Consider the following 24,701-nt stretch of genomic DNA (forward strand, 5'->3'; position numbering starts at 1 on the left):
TGACATTTCACAGCCTTGAAAAGCCGGGAAGCCAGAAACACAATTAATTCAATGTTTCTTTAACCATGCAAACATCCCTTGTCAGAGATAGCATCCATAAGAGTAGCTGCAACCATTTAGATGCCCCTTGGTTGAATACTGTAGGGAGAACCGTTATGTTAGGTTTCTGTGACTTCTCAAAGAAATGATGGCCACTGCAAACGCATCTTTAAAGAAGGAAAGAGTACTGTCAGCCAAGATCTGCATCCAAGCTTTGGAAGGAGGCTAGCAAAATCCTACTCACATCCCTGTAAAGCAGACATATATTTTTGTATTTTTTATAGGTGGATACAGTGCAGACCAAGAATCCCCCTGGCCACATTGAGGAATCGTGTAAAATGAATGTATGTGCTCGTAAGTGAAAAACACGTAATGTTCCAACTCAGTGTGTTGGATCCTAGGAAACCTGGATTTTGTCTTCTGTAAAAAGAAATTGATTTCCAAGGGGCAGGATCCTTAGCTGATTAAAGGAAACTCTAATTTCGAAGAAAACAAAAACGGCTTTAATATAAATTCTTTGCCAAAAAAATAGAGGATCAAACTATACTTTGCAAACAACTGAAAAAAAAATCAAGCTTTCAACATGGAATAAAGGAGGGATGTGAGAGAGGTTTTGCAATCTTACCATTACTATGAAGAAACAGAATCAGATGCCAGCATACTCAGGAATATGAAAAGAACAGGAAATCCTTTTTCTTCGGTTTGCACTTGAATGAACTCAAGCCAAGAGTGGAGATGTGTATCCCTTTACTGTTTATATAGTTAACGTGGAGATTTCATGTAGATATTATTTCATTTGCCTTGCTTAAACTAATTGGATTCATTATGAAGAGATCACCTGAGCCTGTGCTAGGTCAACAAAGAAAATGGACATGTATACCTCAGGGGTGAATTCCCAGAAAAATTAGACTAATACTAATGTCAATCAGGGAATGTGACAAACTAGCAGACATGAGATAAAACAAAATTTAGGTTCTTCTGATACTTACTGAAACATAATTTCTTATGGTATAAAAGCAAAAGATAGATCACAATATATCCACAATTTCTGATTGAGTTTAAGGTGAACCCCATAAGTATTCAAGGAATGTAGGGCCATTATATCAATAGGGAACTGGCCTTTAAGTGTGCGGTCCTATGCACTCGTGTATGCAAAGAGGGCTGTTTGTAGTATTAAGGACGAATTGCATGTGTGAAGTACCTCTTTGCATCATAGCTGTCTGTTCAGTTGAAGGCACTGTGTAAATACGAAGTCTAACTTTCGTATGGGTGTGAGTGTATGTGTATGCTTTTGTGTGTGTATAAGTGGAAGGTAGTAAAATTTAATGATTGACATTTGCACTTCGGTTTGTTACCTAGAATGTAAAGAGGTAAACTGTCTCAAGCCATTCAAATGTGTTATGATCGTTGTTAAAGATCATTGTTCACAAGGGAAGCCGTGCCAAAATAGAGTGAGTACTGCAGAGGCTCTCCAATTCGATATATTTATTGCAATTGAGCTGTGTAAATTAAGACGGTAACAATGTCTGAAATAATGAGAGGAAGGAAGCTCCTGTGAAATTGGTTTGGAGAAGTTGAAAAGTCCAATTATCTCCTTCAGGCTATTTTGCTCAATAACAGAGGATGTGAATCATGGATGAGTTTATAGAAGAGATTTGAGAAATATTTGTGTTTTAACTCAATATCTTTTAAATCTACTAATAAGTTACCTGTGTTTTTTAAAAAAAGTTTATTCAACCTAAATTATGTAAATAATCATAATGGACACAGATAAGATCGTGAATATTTAACATAGATTAACATTTTTAAAAAGATTTTATTTTATTTTAGACAGAGAGGAAGGGAGGGAGAAAGAGTGGAAGAGAAACATTAATGTGTGGTTGTCTCTTGCACACCCCCTACTGGGGACCTGGCGGGCAACTCAGGCATGTGCCCTGATGGGAAATCAAACCTGCGACCCTTCAGTTGGCAGGCCAGCACTCAATCCACTGAGTCACACCAGCCAGGGCACATTAACATATTATTTGTAGTCACCACTTGCCATAATAATTTTGAAACTATTGTTCTCTGGTATGTGTATTCATTTCTTTTTATCTTGCTGATTAACTTTATAGTTGATTATTTTTACCTCTTTTTTTCTACGTGACAATCAATTGAAGTTGGTATCCTGTCTATGTATGCTATCACAGGGATTTTTGTCTTTATTTATGCTAGCATAATAAATGATAAGTCTATGAACTGTATAATTCTGTATGGTATTGAATATTTTTCTGTGTCAAAAATAATAAAAATTACTCGACTTTATAAAGTGCCTGTATTTCCTGTTTTAATGGCCTGTGACAACAATGAGACATAAACATTCTCCCTGTCTACACCATTTGAGAGTGAAGAACGTAGCCGCTTGAAGAGGAAGGCTCTGGCAGACCTTTGTGAGAGCCTATGGTGGGAAGCACCCTGCACTATTTCAGGAGCCTTGTACTTAAAAAATAAATAAATAAATAAGCTTACTTATTTTTTAGAGAGAGTGGAAAGGAAGGAGGTAGAGATGGAGAGAAACATTGATGTGAGAGAGAAACATCAATTGGTTGCCCCTCGCACGTGTTCCGATGGGGACCAAACCTGCCACCCAGGCATGTGCCCTGACTAACAGCCGAGCTGGCGACTTCTCTGGTCATGGGCCAGCGCTCAACCAGCTGAGCCGCATTGGCCAGGGCCTGTGTCAGGAGCCGTGATGTTAAACTTTGCTCTGCCACCAAACAGCCACATCCGACAGACGCGATGATTGTGTTCTCTGGTGCTCTACTTTCTCATCCAGAAGTAGTAGGTTTGAACTGCACTGTCGGTTTTGAGATCATTTTAATTCTTAGCTCCTAAGGTTTTGATAACTCTGAAATATTGCAATGTGATATTTAATACTAAATCATATTAATAATCAGCATTGATCATCAGTATTATGAGAACTTCACATTGTTTTTTGACTTAAATCGACCCACATTTCAATGCATGCCCTAAGACTAAGGGAAATATGAATTTACAGTTGTTACTGTACCATTCTTAGTCTGACTTAATGTAATATGCATTAAAGTATAAATAATCATGTTCTGGGATCAAAAGGCCCCTCTTAGTTAATTGAGAGAAGGGGCACCTAAGTATAAAATCACTCAATTTGTTCCTGAAGAAATCTTTTTTGTTCTGCATGAGGTCTAATGCATCCCTGGCAGAATATTAAAGTGCGAGAACCAGTTTTTCTTGCTCTTTACCCCCCAAGGATTGATCAGCACATGAAGGTCTCTGCGACTTCAAAGGCATGTGTGGACTCGGATCCTCCTGGTAGGGTTCAGAGAAGGAAACACTAGCCCCTGGTGTTTATTGCTGTAGGCTCTTTCATCTAATAGTAATTCTCTTCTTAGAAGAAGCAACAGGCAGAGGAATCTTGCAACTATTACAATTTCGTGATTAATGTTTAGTAGCAAAGTGCTTCACACAGAAAAGCAGTACTTTTATTTTAGTTTCCTGCTACTACTCCCACTGGGAGAGGTCAGAGAAACAGTGGGAAGCAAAATGAAAGCATGTATGTTAAGTCGAGTTTTTCCCTTTGCAGCATTCTAACTTGCAAAATAGTGTCACTTTCAAAGTCACGAAGGTGGCGTGGATAATCTTCAGGGATTATTATTTACAGAATTGGTCACACCACACTTTTTTTCTCATTTAGGTGAATTTGCCACTTATGGAACTGATTCAGATCATAAATTTCAATTTAGTCGAGGTATTCTTTACAGGATTAGAAATTTAGGTGGGAGAACTGTAGACTTCCACCAACCAGGCTTCTCCAAGGCCCCACACTCTCCAAATAAAATCCTTATCCTTGGCTCTTGCCTCTGGACATTTAACAAAAAACTGAAGACTGGACTTGGCTCAAGAAAAGTGCCTTTAGAGTAAGTTCCTCCTTATCTGTGGGGGGTATGGTCCAAAATCACCAGTGGTAGATGCCTGAGACCATGAATAGTATGGCTAGTACCAACAGTATATACCCTGTTTTCTTCCTCACACACATACCTGTGGTAAGTTAGGCACAGACAATATTAACATCGATAACTAATAATAAAATAGAATAGTTGTAACAGTATGCTGTAATAAAAGTCATGTGAGGGTAGCCTCTCTCTCTCTCTCTCCATCTCTCTCTGTCTCTGTCTGTCTCTCTCTGTCACTCCTTCATGACCAAGAGTGCTACTAAGTGAATAATGGCAAGGCAGCATTTACCTCGTGGACGTGATGGACAAAAGGATCATTTATGTCCCAGGTGGGACTGAGCAGTTCTGCAGTTCTGCATGTGAGATTTCATTGCACGACTCAGAATGGCGTGCAATTTAAGACCTATGAATTATTTATTTCTGGAATTTTTCATGTAATATTTTTGCACCACCACTGACCACGAGTAACTGAAACCTTGGAAAACAAAACCTTCGATGGGGGAAGGGGCTGGTGCTACTTTATAGATCAGAGGAGCAACTGTGAATATTTACCAATTAAAAGTCATGTTCAGAATCCATCATTGCAACTAGACTTGAGTGGTGCATTTGTACATATACCACATAGTGTACAAATGTCCAATTATAATGTACAACTGAGTTCTTTTTTGTGTATGCAGTAAAATTGATATATATACACATAAGATTGTGTGTATATATATATAAATACACACACGATATTGTATATCAATTTTACTGCATATGTAAAAAAGAACCTGTCATCATATCAGATTTACATTGGTAAAATTATACCAAATATTACAAAATTAAATATTGAGGATTAAAATACTGTTGATTTTTAATTGCTTTTATTCTGTATCCTTGTTCTGGTAAGTATAATTTAGTTGACCGGGTTTTAATATTTCTTTGATAACTTTTAAAACAAACTACCAAGAATCAACTCTGTGCAGGCACTATATTAATTGCTCTATTTAATATTTATATCAAATTTATAAGGCAGATGTTATTGTTGTGGCACACACCCAGTTTACAGATGAGGAAAATGAGGCCTGGTGAGCTCTGGTAAGTTGGCAGAGCAACAGAAATAGCAGGAGATGGAGGTGGGCTTGGAGTCCTGCCTCTCTGGTTTCCGAGCCTGCACCAAACAGGTGATTCATAGAGCTTTCATATCAAACACTGTAATAGGATGGGCGTGTGAGTTAGGTTCCAAAACTATTTGTGGATGCAGAGATAAATGTTTCGGCTCTGTAGAGCACACTCCTGTTAGCCCGGGTGAGGCAGATTCAGCATGCATGAACCAGATGCAAGGGGTAGTCAAACATTCTAGTGAGTAAAGTGTTGCAATCTGCGATAGTAGGTCTCCTTTAAATACTAAGCACAGGAGAGAAGAAATTCTTCTCTAACATACTTGCTTGGCAAACTAAAAATATTACTGTAAATATGTACTGCTTGCATCAACTTTTTTTGAAAAGTAAGGCTTTGCTGCAGGAATTTGGGTGGACTGAGGAAAATGGCAACTGCATTCTTCCAACAGAGAGCACTCACAATCTAGTGGGAGTTCCGGCCATGCAGGTTAATTACTACTAAGGCAGGTGCTAAATGCAGGGTGGCATGGTGGTTGGGAGTGCCCTGTCTGTAAACCAGGCTGCCTGGCTTACATTTACAGGTTGAGTGACCTTTGGGCAAATTACATCTCTCCGCCTCCATTTCTTCACCTGGAATAAGAAGTTAATAACAACATATACCTTATAAATTAGTTGCGGTTATTAAATGAGGTTTACCCAGGCAGTGTGTGCATGACATAACTCAGTAAATGCTGGCAATTACTAATTTTCTTATTGATGCTTAATATAATTGACATGTACATAGAGCGTCATGGTTTCTGACTGAGACGTTCATGGTACAAAATAAATGAAATATCACTGTCAAAAAGTGAAGTAAAAGGCACGTCACAGGAGAGGTAATGCCAAGCCCTCCATATCCCCTGTATACTGTGGCGTGAAACTCCGCAACATTGTGTAGGTCCAGCTTCTCCAGAGAAAGTTGTCAGTTTCTGGTCTGCTACGATTCAAATCTTGGAGCTCTGTGAGCTGTAATTTTTTCAGGCATAAGTAAGTGAAAGGAAGCTGCAAAAGCTGAAATCAAGCGTTTGACACAATTCAATGATGAAAGTTTCTTAAAGGTCAAGAAACAATTTGTGAAGATCACTATGTCTGCAATCACAAAGGAATACAATTTTCTCCAATTAGTAGTAGTTTAAAAATTGTGAAACAGAAGAATAACAAATTATTTGTCAGATTATCATGACTAAAGAGAAAGCTGATTATGATAATCACAAACAAGTCACTGTTATTTTTTGCAAATATTTAGTAAGTATTTGTTACATATGATGAGGGCTCTATTTTCAGAGTTCTTGATTAAGCAGAAAATGTGCTGCATTAATTGGATGATGAACTTAAATGTATGAAATATAAACAATAAATATTTCCCGAATTGAACTGGGTGATATTTAATATCCAGAAAGTCAGTGGCTTTCATTTTAAACATAGTAATTGGCTAATTGTGCATATTTAAGAGGATAAAAGAAATGAGTAATCATTGAAAATGCTCAGTTTTTCTTACCAAAATCACTTTTTGGATGGGATATATTGACTAATAATTGCGACCGTGGAAAGTGTACGCCTCAGAAATGGCTCCGTGTTCTTGGGAATACGCAGCATTGCCCATGAAAACATACGACAATTATATCATAACTTCATATCACAGTTTAGCAACTGAACATTTGAAAAGCAGGCCAACTACAGATTTTATTAGGTCATAAATTTTCAATAATTTTTTACATTTTTTATGAAAGACGTAGCTACTCTCTATTTTTATGGAAGTTAATGCCACCTTCGTAACTATCTTATGCTGCTGTCTGGGAATGTCTAATGAGGAGTTAAAATTAATGTGAAGAGAAATGAATATTTCCCAGTCTCTTATTTCTAGCTATTAGGGGAACAATGCACATTTCCTATTTCAGGAGCTTGGCGTTCTGAGATCAGGTACAGCTCAGTCTGTTTTCTAGCGCTTCTGCTGCCCAATGGTGTCAGTGAAAATCTGTCTCAGTAGCCGCTGAGGGGAGCAGGGGTCGCTCATCTTTCTTCTCTCCGTGTCTTGCTGTTAAAGGCGGGTCAGCAAGGATTCTTTTCTCCCCTACGTGTCAGACTCCTGGAAGAAGCAGGCATTTCTATATGCATTTCAGAAAGATCAGAAGCCGTCTGCCTCCTGATAATACATTTCAAGTGTGCTCCAACTTCCTGCTACAATTCACATCTGCTGGTTGACTTTTTAATACCTCTGCATACTTATTATGTAAAAGTCTGCCAGATTTCTGAAGCAAAATTAACGCTTGATTGTTAAAAAAAAAAACGTGTTAAGAAAGACACTGATGATATTAAGGAAACAATTTATCACATGAGCCCTTTAATAAAAATCCTTTGATAAGTAGACACAAACATGCCTTGCTTTTTAGATGGAAAAGTTTGTGAAAATGTTTTTGAGGATGGCTTCCAATTAGTAGTTCTACCTTAAGGTTGGTTGTATTCAAATGGATACTAAGGATTCTGTAAAGACAGGGTCTTTTTATCTTCCAATAATCCATTTTGAATGCTCGGAGGAAATGTGGTGCGTGTCTGGCACCCGGACTCCTCAGTAATTGTGCACTCTTATCATCTGAGATTAACATTTGGGGTAAAGAGCATGATTAGTGGGTTCTAAATGCGTGGTTACCAAGCTGAAATGACGCAAAAGTTAACACAAAGTGATCCAGCAATCTATTTCATGCAATATATATCTTATGCCAGTTAATTAGCAGTTTAATTAGCCTGATGTTTCGTGTTGTGACCTAAGCCATTGTACTCCCAGTGGGTCTCATGGAGACAATGGGGAAAAAAAAGCTGCAGAATTGTTGATAGTTATGTCACGTGCCACTGGAATAAAACATAATTCTCCCTTTTCACGATAAAGAACATATATATGTTTTTTTAAGTCTGGAATACATTTTTAAAAAGGCATTTTATGGTATGAACTACTTAAAAAAATAAAAGCATATTAAATACCTGCATGAGCTATCATGTTACATTAACTACATTTTAAATTGCAAATGACCACGAATAAATGCCTGAAGCAGTGATTTTCAACCGGTGTGCCACAAAAGTGTGTTAAACATGCAATACCTGACTGTTTAGTCAGGGACACTGGTCTCTTTTGCCTTAAATCGTCCTATAAAAAGATGGCAGTAGCCAACAAAACAATAGCTGTCTAGTGTGAATGATTCAAACATATACCTATTTTTTGTCAGATTGGCCAAAAAATATAACATTTTTTTTTCCTGTGTGCCACAGACTTTTAGTAATTAGCTGTGTGCCATGAGATGAAAAAGTTTAAAAATCGCTGGCCTAATGTGTTTTGAGAAAAAACATGAAAGATATGTATTAGGGTGATCATAGTTTTGAATGTAGAATGTGATTCATAGAATTCTACTAAGGGCTATTGAAATTACTTACAAAGGGCCGCATTTTGGAGAGCCACAATGGAACTCTGCCTTCGGACAGGCCTGAGGAAAGAAAATATGCATCTTAGAAATAATTTATCAAGTGCATGCCATGAAAGGGGTCTCTCATCCCTCCTTCCTTCCCCCGTGAGAGCACAGTGAGATTGCGTGTTTGTCTTTATTATAGGAAGCAGAAGTTTCCACTGAGCCCAAGACAGTCAGTGCCAGCAGGCAGGCTCTGCCTTTGCACAGCAGCGTGAGGAGTTGCCCCAGTAGCTATGGGTGTTGGCCTGTAAAACTCAGCAAACCTTCTGGAGGGGTTTGTTTTCCTTTTCATTGTACGCAGCTGATGATTCAGAACATGCAAGGAAAGAAAGTATTCTAAGGATCTGACTAATGTCCCTAGACGTTGTGGGGCTTTCTTTCCCAACCACTGAAATCTGTTGGCTTCCTCCTTCATGGCTATCAAATTGGGCGATCCGTTTCCTTCCAGTTTGAATCCTCCAGTAAGTCCACAGGGCTCTTTTTCCCTTTCAGAAATTGCTGTGTAGCCTCTTTTGACTGTTAATGTATGGATGCCATTTGGGACATAACTGGTTATTATGTTGCTCACAGATATTTTATTGTACACAGAACTGAGTATTTATGGAAATATAAAGTCACTGTTATGCAAAATCTTACAAAGAGAAAATTGTTTGAGTTTTATTCCCCCCCCAGACTCTTTCCCTTGTCTAATACATAAATTCAAGTCACTCCCTTTTAATTTAGTAGAAATTTTTGGCACATGGAATAGTAAATATATAAAAACGATGAATGTTTAGTTAGTGGTATATAATCAATTGGAAGATCTATTTTCTAAAATAAGGATAAATTTGAGTGTGTGATAAAAAGATAATTCCGTAAACGCTTGTGCTAGGATGGACAAAAAGATGTGTGATACCTACACTTGTTTCTTTTTAGTTTGGTGATATATCCTCAGGCCATCAGAAGGTTGTGATTAAAATTTTGGTATGATATTGCCTGATGACGATCTTATCTGAGAATAATCTTTTAGTTTAAATATTTTTCCTTAGTATTTGAATTACTGTATTTGTTGTCTTTTGGATTTCCTATAAACATGTGATTTAAATATATATATATATATATGTAATTCATAAATTAAAAGTGGGAGTATTTAGAGCAACGATTATGAACTAGTTTTTGAGACTTTGCAAGTTGCTTAACTTCTCATGTGTTTAAATGAAAATAATAAGTGGCATGCCATTATTAAGAAAGTGGGCGAACTGATATACTATATAAGTTACATGACATATAAGTTCATACAGCTTATAGCCACTGTCTAGCATAAAATGAGCAAGTGTAAGTAACAGCTGTTACTAAAGAAAAGATCAGAAATGTGGCAAAGGCGCTGGGCTTCCAGAAGTAGCCTGAGCACAGTGAAGAATGGTGCCTGCCGTGTGGTAGGTGTCTCTCTGTGTTTTCTCCTACTAAAAACAGACAAATATGTTTTCTGGAAGACTCATCTGGTCATGAGTTAGGCAGGGATTAAACTGTAGGTGTGCCTGATCTTTAGTTTTTAATTTTTTTATTGTATTTTTCCATTGCCATTTGTCCCCCTAATATTCCTTCCTCCCCACAATCACTACAGTTTTCTGTATCCTTTTAACTTTTTGCTTAATCCCTCTACTCCCTAAAATCTCTTCTCCCTCATAGTTATCATCAGGCTATCTAAATGTCATTCTCTATTGTGTTTGTAATTCAGTTTATTCATTAGATTCCACATATAAGTGAAATCATGCGGTATTTGTCTTTCTCGGACTGGCTTGTTTCATTTAGCATAATGTTCTCCAGGTCCATCCATGCTGTTGTAAAGGGCAAGGTTTTTTTTTTTAATTTTTTTTACCACTGAATAATATTCCTTTGTGTAAATGTCTCATAGTTGTTTTATCCACTTACTTATTGATGGACACATGGACTGCTTCAGATGGCCATAAAACATGAAGAGATACTTAATGTTATTAATCATCAGAGAAATGCAAATTAAAACCACAATGAGATATCACCTCACACCTGTCAGAATGGCCATCATCAATAAATCAACAAACCAGTGCTGGCAGGGATGTGGAGAAAGGGGAGCCCTTTTGCCCTGTTGCTGGGAATGCAGACTGGCGCAGGGACTTGGAAAGCAGTATGGGGTACCTAACAAATAAAAATGGATCTGCCTTTTGTCCCAGCTATTCCACTTTTGGGAATTTATCCTTAGCAACCCAAAACACTAATTAAAAAAAAAAAAGGTAAGTGCCCATATGTTCATTGTAGCATTAATTTACGATCACCAAGGTATGGAAGCAACCCCAGTGACTTTAAACCCTGATTTCCTTAAAGCTCTTAGAATTGTTTTTTGGTATAGACTTCACAACCTTTACAAGTAAGCTTTCTGTTTCGCAGGCCTTTGAAAAGGTATGTTTGGAATTACTTCGAAAATACAGGCTTGCTTGTGAAACATGAGAGTATTTATAATTGAGAACAATAAAAAAGATCAATTGTCAGTACACACTTTGAGCTGTTTCCATGAGTATCTCTTTGAATTAGAAACTATTTACTAAAACAAACAACAATAAATACATAAGAGCTTTGTTTATTTTGTAGTGGAATTCAGCTGGGTAATGAGGTAAGGTCACATTCTCACCTCCGCTTCAATTGTCTCTGCATATTTGTAATTACATTAATGAAAGGTGCCCGGCTGGCTGTGGGAAGTACTTTTGCACATAATGACATTCTGTTTTTGGCTATTGCTGTATTATTTGTGTTACTATTCAGTTTTGTTTCAATGTGAGGTTTGGGAGTTTTTATTTCAGTTTTCTGCAAATATTTTTCAGCCCTTTTTTCTTATTAATTTTTTTTACAAGATACGTTACAGTTAGATCTTCAATTTGATTACTTTTCATGTAGGCAGTTATCAGGCCTAACATTGTCTTCCAGGAGTTACCATTACTGATTGTTTAGCTGAATTTGAAATTGATAAGCCCTGACGATTCTTCCTCTTACTGTGCCATCTAGCCATACTGGGTTATAGAAATATGTGTTTGAAGAAAAAAGAACTTTCTCTCTCTCGATGTGCTGTTGGTAACTGATCAAGACTGTGAAATAAAGTAGGCCAGGGTTAGGCACAGAGAGCGCAGTTGAACTGCTATTTAAGTTTGTGTGTGAATTACATAAAGGGGATTCAGATACTACCTTTGGGCTAAGCATTCCATGGACGGTTGCCCAAATTTCTTGGCAGGACAAGACACCTTGCCTCTTCTCGGGCCATCCATGCTCAGGAACACCTAATGCCTGTTCATTTCTAATAAATACATTTCAAATTCCTTAATTTAGAATCTTATTCCTCTGACTCTAGCTTCACTCTCCCATTTCCCTCCCCCTTTTTCCTCTTCATGAGCCCTAATCTCCAGCTAAGCCTGGTTATGTTCAAGTGACTTTACTTGTCTCACACTTTCCTACCAGTTTATCTTTTTTTTAAATTATTTATTTATTTCGCGGGGGGGGGAGGTAGGGAGAAAGGGAGGAAGAGAAACATCAATGGTTGCCTCTCACATGGGCCCAAACCCGAATCCAACTGGAGATACTTTGCTTTGCAGTATGACACCCAGCAAACGCAGCCACGCTGGTCACGGCCTGCCAGTTTTTCCTAACCCACACTGTTCTCTCTTCCAGCAATCCCGCGTCCTTCTGATTCTGTTGTACATGGGCAAATCTCCTCCTGATTCTTACTTTGATAAACTTTTCTTGATTACCAAGTTGTTAGTGCTAATTTAAAGTCATTTTAGCCACATGATTTTCATACTACCTGGAGCTTCCTGCCTTTAGTGATAGAATATTCTTAGGCATGTGAGTGTATATGTATGTTATTTATTTATTTATTATACCACACTCGCTTCACTGGGAAAGGTCCAAATTTGATTCATATTTCCCTTCTTCCCCAGTTCCCAAAGAAGTGCTTTGCTTATAGCAGATATGATACTCCCTAAATAGTGATTGAACTAATCGATGCTATACATTTTATGTGAATCTCTAGAGCATTTAATAAAATGTATAAATATTAGTCATTCAATAAGTATTTATTGAGAGCTTATTCCTACAATATATTAGGTGCTACGGATATTGCATTCCTGCAAAATACTGGGCATCGTATTTGAGGTGATCTGCTCATATTCATGTACATACCTATCACCAATCACGTGCGCTCTGGTAGAGCTCGCCTTTTTCGTGTTACTCGTGATCTACTCAATTGCAGGAATTCTATTGTTACCAAAATAAATATGTTACCCAGATGTGATAACTACAGGATGCCATGAGTAAGGTCCTGGTGGGTGACAAGCGGGTGCCAAGGCAGGGTGATATAAAGGGAGGCAGGAGAAGAGATCAAACTGTGTAAGGCAATGGATTCCACATTAAGAAGATTTATCTGGATCCAGGGAGAAATGGGGAGCAGACAGTAGAGGTGTTTAAAGACAGGGAGGTAAGAGGCTCTGATTTGTTAAACGAGTAAGTTTCCAAGCTCTGAAAAGGAAGCTCTAGGGAGGGAAGAAACAAATAACCCTAAAGGGATTTGGGTTTCGCTTTAACTGAGACATATTTCTCTCAGACTTAGAAGTCTCTGCCTTTACTGGCCACACTTTCTGTGAAATAAGAAATAATAGAGACAACTGCCCTCTTTGGTCATTTCTGGGCACCGATACAGTGTGCTACACTAGAGATTTATTGCCTTTGTAGAGGAATTCAAATAATTAATAACAAAAGAAACACATATTAGTGCATGCTTTCTAGCATTTATAGACATGGGGCAATTCTTTGAATCCCATATTTCACTTCCACTTAAACTGTTTATGTGGGATGACATGTTGGAGATAGTACAAAGCATGATTTTGTTGTAAAATTCCTTCATTTAATACTGACTGTCCGAAAAGACTTTCCTTGACATGAAGCTAGGACCTCAGGAGAAGTCATGTGCGGGGCTCTCTGGAAGGCCCAAGAGTCATCGCTCATCCAATTCATGCCTCCCCTTTCCACCGCCATCCTTATCTGAGCTGGGGAAACTGCTCAAGCCATCAGCTGAGTTTTATTTTACGCCTCATCCAGAAGGATTTCTATTTTGTAGCATATTATTAAAGTATTTTCTCCGATATTGCTTTTTGTGTTTCATGGTTTAAAAAACCCACAAATGTATATGCCACATGTAGTGAGGATATGATTTTCACAATCCTGTAGCTTGTAGGATGCACTATTTTCTTTTGAAAACAATAAAGCATTTCAGTAAGACAGTTCTGGCAGGTCTGTGACAGTGAAATTTTAAGGATCACCAAGATTGAAGGCACGGAGTGTGGAGTTACTCTTTTTCTTTTACTTTTTTTGCCTTTAATTCCTGTTAAAAGATATTCTAATAGAGCAGATGCTTTTTGCGTCATTGTTTTCTGTCTGATCTTTGACTTGCAACCAAGGAAATTCAGCTTCAACCTTTTAGTGCTGAAAGGGTGAATAGCATGGCAGATGCTCTCTGCTGTTTCAGGAAGTTAGGACCCCTGGTCTAGGAATAGTGATGAATGTGTGGTACTTGCATTGTTAAATTTCCAAGGAAGATGCCCTATGAAGTTTTTCTGTGTTGCTAAAGCCATTCTTTTTTTTTAATGTCATCACCAACTTTCTTTTTTTTAAAGATTTTATTTATGTATTTTTAGAGAGGGAAGGGAGGGAGAAAGAGAGAGAGAGAGAGAGACATCAATGTGCGGTTGCTGGGGGCCGTGACCCGCAACCCAGGCATGTAGCCTAACTGGGAATCGAACCTGTGATGCTTTGGTTTGCAGCCCAAGCTCAATCCACTGAGCTACGCCAGCCAGGGCTAAAGCCATTCTTAATATCTTATATAATGCAGAGATTGCACAGACCAAAACTATGCGAAGTATTTAACCCATAATTCTATAGATAAATATCCACAATCATAATACAAAGTTTTCAAAATGTGTTATGTTTAAACATTCAGAATGTTTCATGCTTTATCATAACCTTTATTCAAAATCCTGCATAAATCATATTCAGTATAGTTTGTCTTACAATATTTTACAATTGTACTATTGTTTGATATTTGGATTGTTTTTGATAGGTTTCAGAAGGTATACCATCATGCCTTTAATGTCACTATTACCCATCGTGTGACAATGCTAATTTCACTTTTCTGATTGAGTTAAATGTTACATTGTAAATACTGACTTAGAAATCAAATTTTTCTTACTAATATTATTATGAAAAGGTACAACCTCTGGTATATAATATTTGCAGAATATCTTACCACTGGATATAATTTGGCAGTGTCTCAATGTTTGATTTGTCAATATTTTCTATTGATATCATAAGTAAGGTATATTAGGAATATTAATGTCACTCTCCAGTAATGTACTGATTGGCTAAAGCATTAACCAATGAAGTATAAAAGTATAAAAGTGTTAGGTTATTTTGGATGCATACACACATATCTAAATATATATATTATGGATTTTGAAATATATGTATTTTCACACATATATGCTTCTCATATATAGTCATACAAGGGGGGGCCCTAAAAATCAAAATTATCTTCTGGAAAGCAAACACCTTGTAGTACAGGCTTCCCCAGCTAGGTGAGTGTTCTAGGAACCCATTAGTATAGTATATACTATACTAATATTACTATACTATATTGTATTAGTGTATTACCTGGTATTGTAGTGAGAGGCTGTATCAACTCCAGTAAAATTTGCTTTGAAGACTTTTTCACTGTGTTTGCCCATGTCATGATGGGTGATTTAAGAGTGCGCCTGCCCACACGGCACTGAATGCTCAGTAGTTTTTGACCAAAAATGGCGTGACCCCGGTGCTCACACTCTCTATTCAGTGGATCTCATCCTGAGCTACTTTTTTGTTTCTCCAGTTGAAAAAAAGTCCTCCAAGGGAAACATTTTGCCGATGTGGAAGAGGCGAAATAAAAAAAAAAAAAAAAACAGTAGAAGCACTAAAAGGCATCAAACTTGATGAGCTCAAAAACTGTTTTGGGCGGTGGACAAAACGTCTCAATGGTATATTGCATGAAATGGGGAGTACTTTGAAGGTGTCTGAAGCTTATACATGTTAAGAATTGATACACGACTTTTTAATAAATACATTCTGGATTTTTGAGCCTCCCTCATATATTCATATACTATTCAGATGTATTTATATATCATTTATGCATTTTAGAATGCATTTTTCTTTGGTGAAGATCATTTGTTGGAAACAACTACTCAACAATGATTACTGCATATCTGTTCTAACTCAAACACTGTGTTTGAGGCTGAGAATATAAATCTGGGAAAGATACTATCTGTGCTTTCAAGGAACTCATTACCAGGAGAGCCAGATATGTTATAAATACTATAAGATGACAGAGATAAAGAGGGCAGTTAAAGACATTTGGGAACAGTTTAATGACATGACAAGCTTTTGAATCGAATCTTGTAATAAATTTAGTTTACTTATACTAAAGATGGAAAAAAAAGGGATTTCAACTGGAGACAAAAAATCATGGGCAAAGTAATGAAAGCATCGCAGTGCATCTTGTATTTGGTAAAAGGCACATAATCCAATGTGCTTGTTGTCCAGGGAACATGGAATGAGTGACTAGACATGAACTGGAAAGAGCAAGTAAATTCAGCTTGAAAGATGCCCTGAATTTTATGCCTAGGAGTTTAGGTTTATCCTGAAAGCATTTGGAAGTAACTGAAAGCTTTCAAGCAAGGGTATATACTACAGTAAGTGCTTTAAAATGATGGCTCTGTTGGAAGAGTGGAAGGTAGTTTATAGTTAAAGTACTGGAGAAAGGAACTAGAGTATCTGATAACATCTGATCATGTGATTCTGCTGTCTTGTCCTTAGAGAGAGACAAAGAGGCACATAGAGAGAAGGGTGTGTGTTTGGTAGGAGGTTGGGAAAGAAAAGAGAGCCAAAATAGGAAGGAAAACGTTATTTTTCAAATAGATATTTAATTCCATGATCTCTGCCTCTTCTCCTTCCAGTACCCCCATGAGGTAGATATTTGGCATGCTTGAAGTTGTCCCAGAGGCTCTGTAAACTATCTTCGTGTTTTTTGCTCTGCTGTTTTGATTGGGTGTTTTCTCCTTTTTTTATCCTCCAATTCTCTGATTTGATCCTATGCTTTATCTACTCTACTATTGATTTCCTATAATGTATTCTTCATTTCAGTTATTGTATTCTTTATTTCTGACTGGCTCTTTTTTATGTTTTTTAATCTTTATTTTTGTATTTCCTATATCTTTGTTGAAGTTCTCACTAAGTTCACTGAGCATCCTTATAACCAGTGTTTTGAAGTCTTCATCTAGTTGATTGCTTGATACCATTTTGTTGATTTCTTTTTCTGGAGTTTTGTTCTGTTCTTTTCAATTGTGATGTGTGTTTTCTTTTTTTTTTGTCTCCTTGTTTTGACAACCTCCCTGTATTTGTTTCTGTCTATCAGGTAGAGCTGCTATGTCTCTTGGCCTTGGTAGGGTGGCTTTATGTGGTATGTGTTCTGTAGGACCCAGAGTCACAGCCTCCCCAGGCACCCCAGCTGGGCACTTGGGGACACCCACACATAGTAATTGAGCCTTGATTGCTGTTGACCTGCCCATGGGAGGGACTTACCCCCAGGCCCATTGGACTGTAACAATATTTTTTCCATTTTTTATTATAGCTTACTGATTATGCTATTGGTTGTCTCAGTTTTTTCCCCCTTTGGCTCCCTCCACTCAGCACCCTCACTCCCTCAGGAAGTCCACCCACCATTGTTCATGCCCATGGGCCATGTGGGTAAGTTTTTTGGTGACTCCCATTTCCTGTGCTGTACTTGACATCCCTATGGCTATTCTGTAGCTGCTTATTTGTACTTCTTAAAGACATTTTGGGGAACTGAAAGCTCACATGGTACTAGTGGAGAATGGAGCAACATGTGCAGGTAAAAGGGTAGGAGTAAATTTAGAGGTTAGTAGACATTGATAGACTATGTCTTTCAAACACTACTGTTGGAATGACTTAAATTCAATCATGTTAATTTATTTCACCAGTGTGTTCACTATTTGGACTCCAGAGAGATGATGCAGAAATGCCCTTTAAAGGTAGCTTGTCTACCTTTTGTCAAGGAAGAACAACATGCTTTGAATAAAGTCTTACCACACTAAATGCTGTGGGTGAAAAGTAATTTGCTCAAAGGAAACCAGGGTATTTTTACAAGTGACCTATACATTTCTGATTTAAATGAAAGGGAGCCAAATCTTAAGGAATAAAGAACTGGCCCAAGTTTAGGCAACAAGTGAATGAATTCAGATTAAAGCCAAATTCCCAGCATTCAGATCAGGAAAATGAAGAGTGAGAAAATACTCTTCTATGTAGCCTTTTTAATAGAGTCATTAGCATGGTGGCCAGGTATTACAATTTCATCAGGTTTTATGTTACCAGCTTTACATAATCAAAGCTTTTGAATGCAAGGTACTTTGCTAAGAATTTTAGCAGGAAACAAAAAGAAACAGCAATTTGATGGTGGAATAGGTGAGAACTGATTTTTTTCTTTCTTTTTCTTTTTTCTTTTTTATAAAACAAAGAAATTCAGATAGGCTTATAGGTTGAAAGAAAGTAAGAGGTTGAACAAAAAGAGAAAGCACATTGATAAAATAGGTGTTGACTAAGGCAGGAAAGAGAGGAGGAATCAAACAAATTCTTTTGTCAGGTGGACAAAAGAATAAGAATTCTTTCTCTGGCAGGGTAGCTCAGTTGGTTAGAGCATCGTCCCTAAACACCATTGTTGCAGGTTTGATCCCTGGTCAGGACACATGCAAGAATCAACCAATGAATGCATAAATAAGTAGATCAACACATTGATATTTCTTTCTCTCCCAAAAAAGAATAAAGATCTTTATTTGAAGATACAAAATGAAGTTTTGATGAGTAAAGATACAGATAAATTTGGAGATGCAGAGGAAGGAAGGAAGCAGGGTGGGTTCCTGTCTGATAGCCTTGCTGTTCTCAGTGGTAGGAGGTAAAATCGTGTGTTGAGATTGAGGGGAATGAGGGTACAGGGTTGGGGATCTGAGCAGGGCGTGGTAGCAACAGCTGCTGTGTGGAATGGGAAGACCAGCCAAGCAGGAATGAGTAATACGGCTGCTAAGCAGCTCTGAGAGTTCAACTGACATCAGAAATCATAAATTTGCAGCAGAGTCAATCAGCGTGGTTTTTCAATTTTCCTTGTAACTCTTGGCAGCTCAGGAGGAGGAGGAGAACAAACAGATGGTAGGATTGATTTGGTAATGGAATTGGCAAGGCAGCTGTGAGAGAAGGTCAAAGAATGGAGGAATCTGCTTGACTTAAGGAAGTGTGTTATCAGGGGGATCAGAATTAGGAGGAGGTGGCAATTAACCCAGGGAAGATTGGAGACTGCTGGGAATGGGGAGGGAAGAGCAACGGACAACATCAGCCTTTGAAGCCTAAGAAGAATTTCTGTGACCATGAGTGAATGGGGTAGGGGATTGGAGAGGAGATTTCACGGTGCTGGATATTACAGTAGAACACTTTTTTGCTGAGGAAGAGTCTGCTTTTGTATCTATAGGTGTGGATTGCCAACACTGAGTGGAAGTGACTGCCCCTGGAATACAGGGTTGAACAAATTCTAAGGGTAAAGAGGTGGATGAGTCAGCCAAGTCATCTAGAATAATGACAAGGGATAGAAGAAAGGGAAAAAAGCCAGTTGCCTAATTATTCAAGTATATTGACAAAGTAGTTACCGATGACAAGAGGTAGAAGAGAGTTAGTTTGATTATTTGTTTTTTGTGGATATAGGGCTTCTTGAACTAAGAGAATAGACCAGTGTTCCAGAGTTGGGGAATGGGGGAGTCCAAGGAAATGTCCCTCTTCCTGTTTGTACTGTAGAATCTATGTGAATAGAACTTAAAACTCATTGTAAGCAATTCTCATGTATGGAACCTTAGTTTGTATTTAGCATAAGATGTGTTCTAGTCAATATATTTTTCTCTGCTAGGTCACGCTAACTCCCATTTAAACAAGTGATAATAAAACCTATATTAAATACAAAATAGCTAATTAACCACAAAAAAAGTCCCCAGCTTTGCTCCCACCTACAGTTATAACTTCATGTTTCTGGTGTCCTTTGACAAAACTTGTCAAAGTGTTGTCCACGTGGTTATTGTGCACTTACATCTTAAAGTACCTCCAATCCACTCCTAGAGGTCCTCTGTCCTTTCCACTTTACTGACATATCTCTGTAAAAGCCACCAGACTGTATTTTGCTGAATCCAGTGGTCAGTTGTGTCTCTTTGTCTGAATCTTGGCATTTGAGTGGGTGTTCACTTCCTCTCCTGGAGCATGTCATATTGACATAGTCACTAGGTCTTGCCCCTCCAGTGCTGACTATATCTTCTTTGTCTCGTATGCTGCTTCTCCTAGATGTCTAAATCATGCAGTGCTCCAGGATTCTGTGTTTATTTATCACCGTCCCAGACTTCTGCCCTGGACTCAGTACCCAGTACAACTACCTACTTGGCTTTTTTTCACCGGTAAACACAGTAGTGACCAGTGGTCACGTAGTAGTTTCTGACAGCTGGCTGAGTTGGACAGTTGCTCTGTACTTTAGTTTTCTTATCGTTAAAATGAGGATGATACTAAGAACTGCTTCTTGGGGTTCTTGACAGGATTAAATAAGCAAAAAATAATAAAACATGTAGGTATTTAGAAATACCTTGGGCACAGAATAAGTGCTCAAAAAATGTTAGTTCTTAGGTTATCACAAATGTAACAGAGCAAAAACAGAACCATTAAGTTTTCTCTCAAACACCTTGATTTGCTTTCTTCATAAACCTTTCTCAGATGAGTGAATAGTACTGACATCTTCGCTTTGTTAGAGTAAAACCACCTTTCCCTAATGTGCTACCCCAACCTATCACTAATTTCTATTACCATGACCTCAGATATCTGTATCAAGTGTGACCACCTTTCACCGCCTCCTCTTCTAAACAGTAGTCCAATCACCAACCTCTGAGTCTCTGATCCTGCCATACACCCTACAGTGCATTCTCCGTGGAGTGATCTTTCTAATATGAATGCGAACATATCCTTCCACTATTTAAAATCCTCCAGTGGCTATCCATTATAGTGAGAATAAAATCCAGTCTTCCAAAGGGTTTTATAAGCATTCCCTGAGTGGGTGCCTGCCTGCCTTTGGGACCCCAACTCTTCTGCTCTCAGCACTATTCACTACAGCAAAGCCACTTAGATCCCTTTTGGTCACTTAACTGTGCCAAAAGTTTTCCCCTCTCCAAGCTTTTGAACTTGTTATCCTTTCTGTTTGGAATACTCTTTCTCCCCTCTGGTCTTCACATGCCTGCCTTCTCTTCATCATTTAAATCTCATTTCATATGTCAAGTCCTCCCAGAGCCTTCCCTGGCCACTTTCGATCATCATACTCGATTTTGTAGTTTTTGGAACACTCATTAGGAACTCCGGTCTCAATCTCTACCCCAGCCTTTGTTTGCACAAATCCATCACATGTGAATCTCGACAAACAAAAAGGTCTGCTGTAGGATTTTGTTTGTTTTACCTGACTACTTACATTTTGGTCATTCGATTTCTTATGTTTTATTTTTGTACGTACTTGGTCAGGTAAGGAATGTGATTAGTAAAGGATTCGCTGGTGTCTTCTAATGCAGGAGGCCTTTGCAATGCTGTGAGCATGCCCAGCTACCCACTTCACATTTGTAAAAGTTGGCATGAATGCAGCAGCACCCGTTTTGGGTTCTCTTGAAGAACTATACCCTTTTGCAAAATTGAGCTAATATTATTCTTTTAATATACATACGAGATGTATGTTATATTCTAGTCATCATCTATGAAGGAACTACAAAAATGACCTGAAGGTTATGTTGAAGCCTAGAAGTACTTTACTTGAATCATGACTTATTTCTTTAATAAGGTTAATATATCAGAAGATTTTGTTTTATCAGTGTTCTCCAAAGTGTAAGAATAAAATACAGACAAAACCAAGACATTCTCTTCCTTATACTCGTTTCTTTTTGAGAAAAGCAAGGTAAAATGTACTTCTTGTTGTTTCTGAAGCAAGGATACACATTTACGTGAGAACCCATGTGTTGTGGTTACAAATACCACTGGGATCCAGGCACTGACAGTGTTCATGGAGGTGTGCATGTGGATTACTGTTTTAGGGTAAATGTATGACAATATCAAATGTGAATTAACTACATCTATAGACTTTCCAGTATAAAAATAGATTTTTATTCATTAAATATAATGTTATCTTTGCAGCACCAACTAACTCTTTACAATCACTTAAGATCTGAATGTGGGATTAGGCTCCTCATACGTAATCTGAAACCACAAATATTATCTATCTGGATCCCGTTGCTTTTTAAAGATGTGATGGAGCAAAGTGTTCTGACTAATTATTACCTTCCTAGGCCCTCGCCCAGCACATGTTGTCACAGCCCTCATCTATTTGTAACAAAGAAAACTTATTGGCAGGCTTTCCAAATCCTAACGTGATAGAAAGGACCATGAGAGAGGCTTTCTGATCTTAACTTTTTTATGAATCCCAAAGCGAGATGTTTAAAGAGAGACTAATTCTTGGAGACTCTCAAGCAAGAGAGGTCCCCACCCAGGCCCCTTTTTACTGAAAGAACAAAAGCATGTGCGGTCCCAGGGGAGTCTCTGGGGAGCCTCCAGGGCCGGGGCGGCTTCTTTTCTTAGCTGGTGTAGGCGGAAGGGGTGGGCATGTAGGCGCATCAGTGTGTTGGTACCTGCAAAAGATGAGTGAGATCCACATTGTACAGAGGCTGTGGGGTGGATGGAAGAGATGCCAGTCCTGACAAATGAAACATATGGAGAAGAGGTTAAATGCAATTACTGATTTGTGATTCTTGAGAGAATCAATCGATAATTCCACATGTTACAGAAAAACCACTATAAGTTGCATTCCTTAGTCTAAGATATTCATTATTTTTTGTGGATCTGTTAGGATGCTTGAATAATAACAGTTTGCTGCTTCTTTATTGGCAAGTAAAACCAGAAAACTTTTTCAGGGTATCCTGCTAAAAATTCCCTCTTATTCTCTCAGTTTTTTTCTCCAGCGTGATAACTTAGACCAATTCCTAAAAGAACACCACTTGGCTGATTTCCATCTGGCGTTCTTTCCCTCTTGTCACTGAAAAGTGTGAAGTCTAGATTTTAATGCTATTTTAAAATAAATCCAGCTCAGTTTAATACCAGTCTTTCCTGTTTTGTTTGTTTTTTTTTAAGATAGTTTTTAAAGGATTTTATTTATTTTATTTTTACAAGGAAGGGAAGGGAAGGAGAAAGAGAGGAAGAGAAACATCAATGTGTGGTTGTCTCTCACATGCCCCACCCCCCACTGGGTAGCTGGCCCACAACCCAGGCGTGTGCCCTGACTGGGAATTGAATCCACAACCCTGTGGTTCACAAGCTGGCGCTCAATTCTCTGAACCACACCAGTCAGGGCTCTTTGTTTGTTTTTTTTCTTTTTAGTATAAGCAGTTACTTCTTTCTGTAGAACTAATAAACATACCTGTGGGCTCTAACTGGGTAGAATCAGATAAAACCAAATTGTAGAAATATAGGATCACTAATTTCTAGTAAACTTTTGTAGGCTTGAGAATATAAATACGTCACATGAAATGTTCTCTCTATGCATTGGGTATTGTACACATGGATAATCAGAAAACTGTTAAGACATGTGTTGCTTTTGTACAAACAGTTTGCATTTATTGTTTTGCAGATGATAAGGAATTATGAAAAAATTCTCAACTTCTTAGAGGCCTTTATCAGTGACTAATTGATACTCTATGTAACCCATTTTAAAAGCAAACAAAGCTCCCATCTGGTAATTCTATTAATGGTTTCTATATTAAAATGACACTTGGTCCTCAAAATGAAAATACATAGTTATGAAATAATCATATTCATGCTCCTATTGAAAAGCTTACAAATGTGTTTAGAAAATTAGTTTATCATTCCTTTTCTCATCCTTTATTAAGCGTAGAAGCTTTTAAAAGATCAAATTGGATTGATGATATAGCTACATATACTCTACATAATGAAAAAAAAAAACAATTATATAAATAAGCCAAGGCGAGCCCTGGCTGGTGTGGCTCAGTGGATTGAGTGCTGGCCTGAGAACCAAAGAGTCACCAATTGGATTCCCAAGTAGGGCACATGCTTGGATTGAGGGCTGATTCCCAAGCAGGGCACATGCTTGGATTGAGGGCCAGGTCTCTGGTTGGGAGTGTGTGAGAAGCAACCACACATCGAAATTTCTCTCCCACTCTTCCTCCCTTGCCCTTTCTATAAGAATAAATAAATTTATTAAAAATGCCCTGGCTGGTGTAGCTCAGTGGATTGAGCGTGGGCTGGGAACCAAAGTGTCCCAGGTTCGATTCCCAGCCAGGGTACATTCCTGGGTTGCAGGCCATAACCCCTAGCAACCGCACATCTCTCTCTCTCTCTCTCTCTCTCTCTCTCTCTCTCCCTCTCTCTCCCCCCCCCCCTCCCCTCCCTCTCTCAAAATAAATAAATAAAATCTTTTTAAAAAAGGATTTAAAAAAAATCAAGACAAAAAATTCATAAGTAATAATTTGGATAATAGTATCAACTCCCCCACCCACCCTTGCCTCCAAGTGTCTGCACTGCCCACTGAGGAATGCGTGGGTCTTGCGTGCATAGGTCTCCCCACTGAAAAGAGAGAAAGGGGAGTGCTTGTCCTGATCTTGTTATTTTGAAACTCTTTGGCCTTGAGCAAGACTCTGGGTATCTCTGAGCCTCTGTTTCTCGGGTGTTCAGATGTGACACATTTCTCTGCCACTCTTTAGTGCTGTTATGAAGAATTAAATAAATGAGGGATGTAAAAATGTTTTGGAAAAGTAAGTCCTCCACAGGAGGCAGAGAGACTGTGCAGGCTTCTGAAATGGGACAATCTTTTTCACCCACCGACTAAAACGTTTTATCTCGGAGAAGGAGCATGGGAGTTGCCACGGGCACGCTTT

General features: G+C 38.2%; 1 protein-coding gene across 6 annotated transcripts in view; it reads left to right on the forward strand.

The window, feature by feature from the left end:
* Positions 1 to 24,701, forward strand: part of PCDH7 (protocadherin 7) — a 409,967-nt gene that overhangs the window by 63,875 nt on the left and 321,391 nt on the right. The window contains exon 2 of one of the 6 annotated variants that reach the window (XM_028507543.2): positions 324 to 1,733. The exons of the other annotated variants lie outside the window; for them this stretch is intronic. Within the exon in view, the coding sequence (XP_028363344.1) occupies positions 324 to 401 (78 nt within the window). The 3' untranslated portion in view covers positions 402 to 1,733. Of the gene's footprint in view, positions 1 to 323; positions 1,734 to 24,701 lie in introns of those variants that run through there. 6 annotated transcript variants of the gene reach the window in all.

The sequence above is a fragment of the Phyllostomus discolor genome, chromosome 1 (genome assembly GCF_004126475.2).
Source record: "Phyllostomus discolor isolate MPI-MPIP mPhyDis1 chromosome 1, mPhyDis1.pri.v3, whole genome shotgun sequence".
In the NCBI taxonomy this organism is placed as follows: domain Eukaryota; kingdom Metazoa; phylum Chordata; class Mammalia; order Chiroptera; family Phyllostomidae; genus Phyllostomus; species Phyllostomus discolor.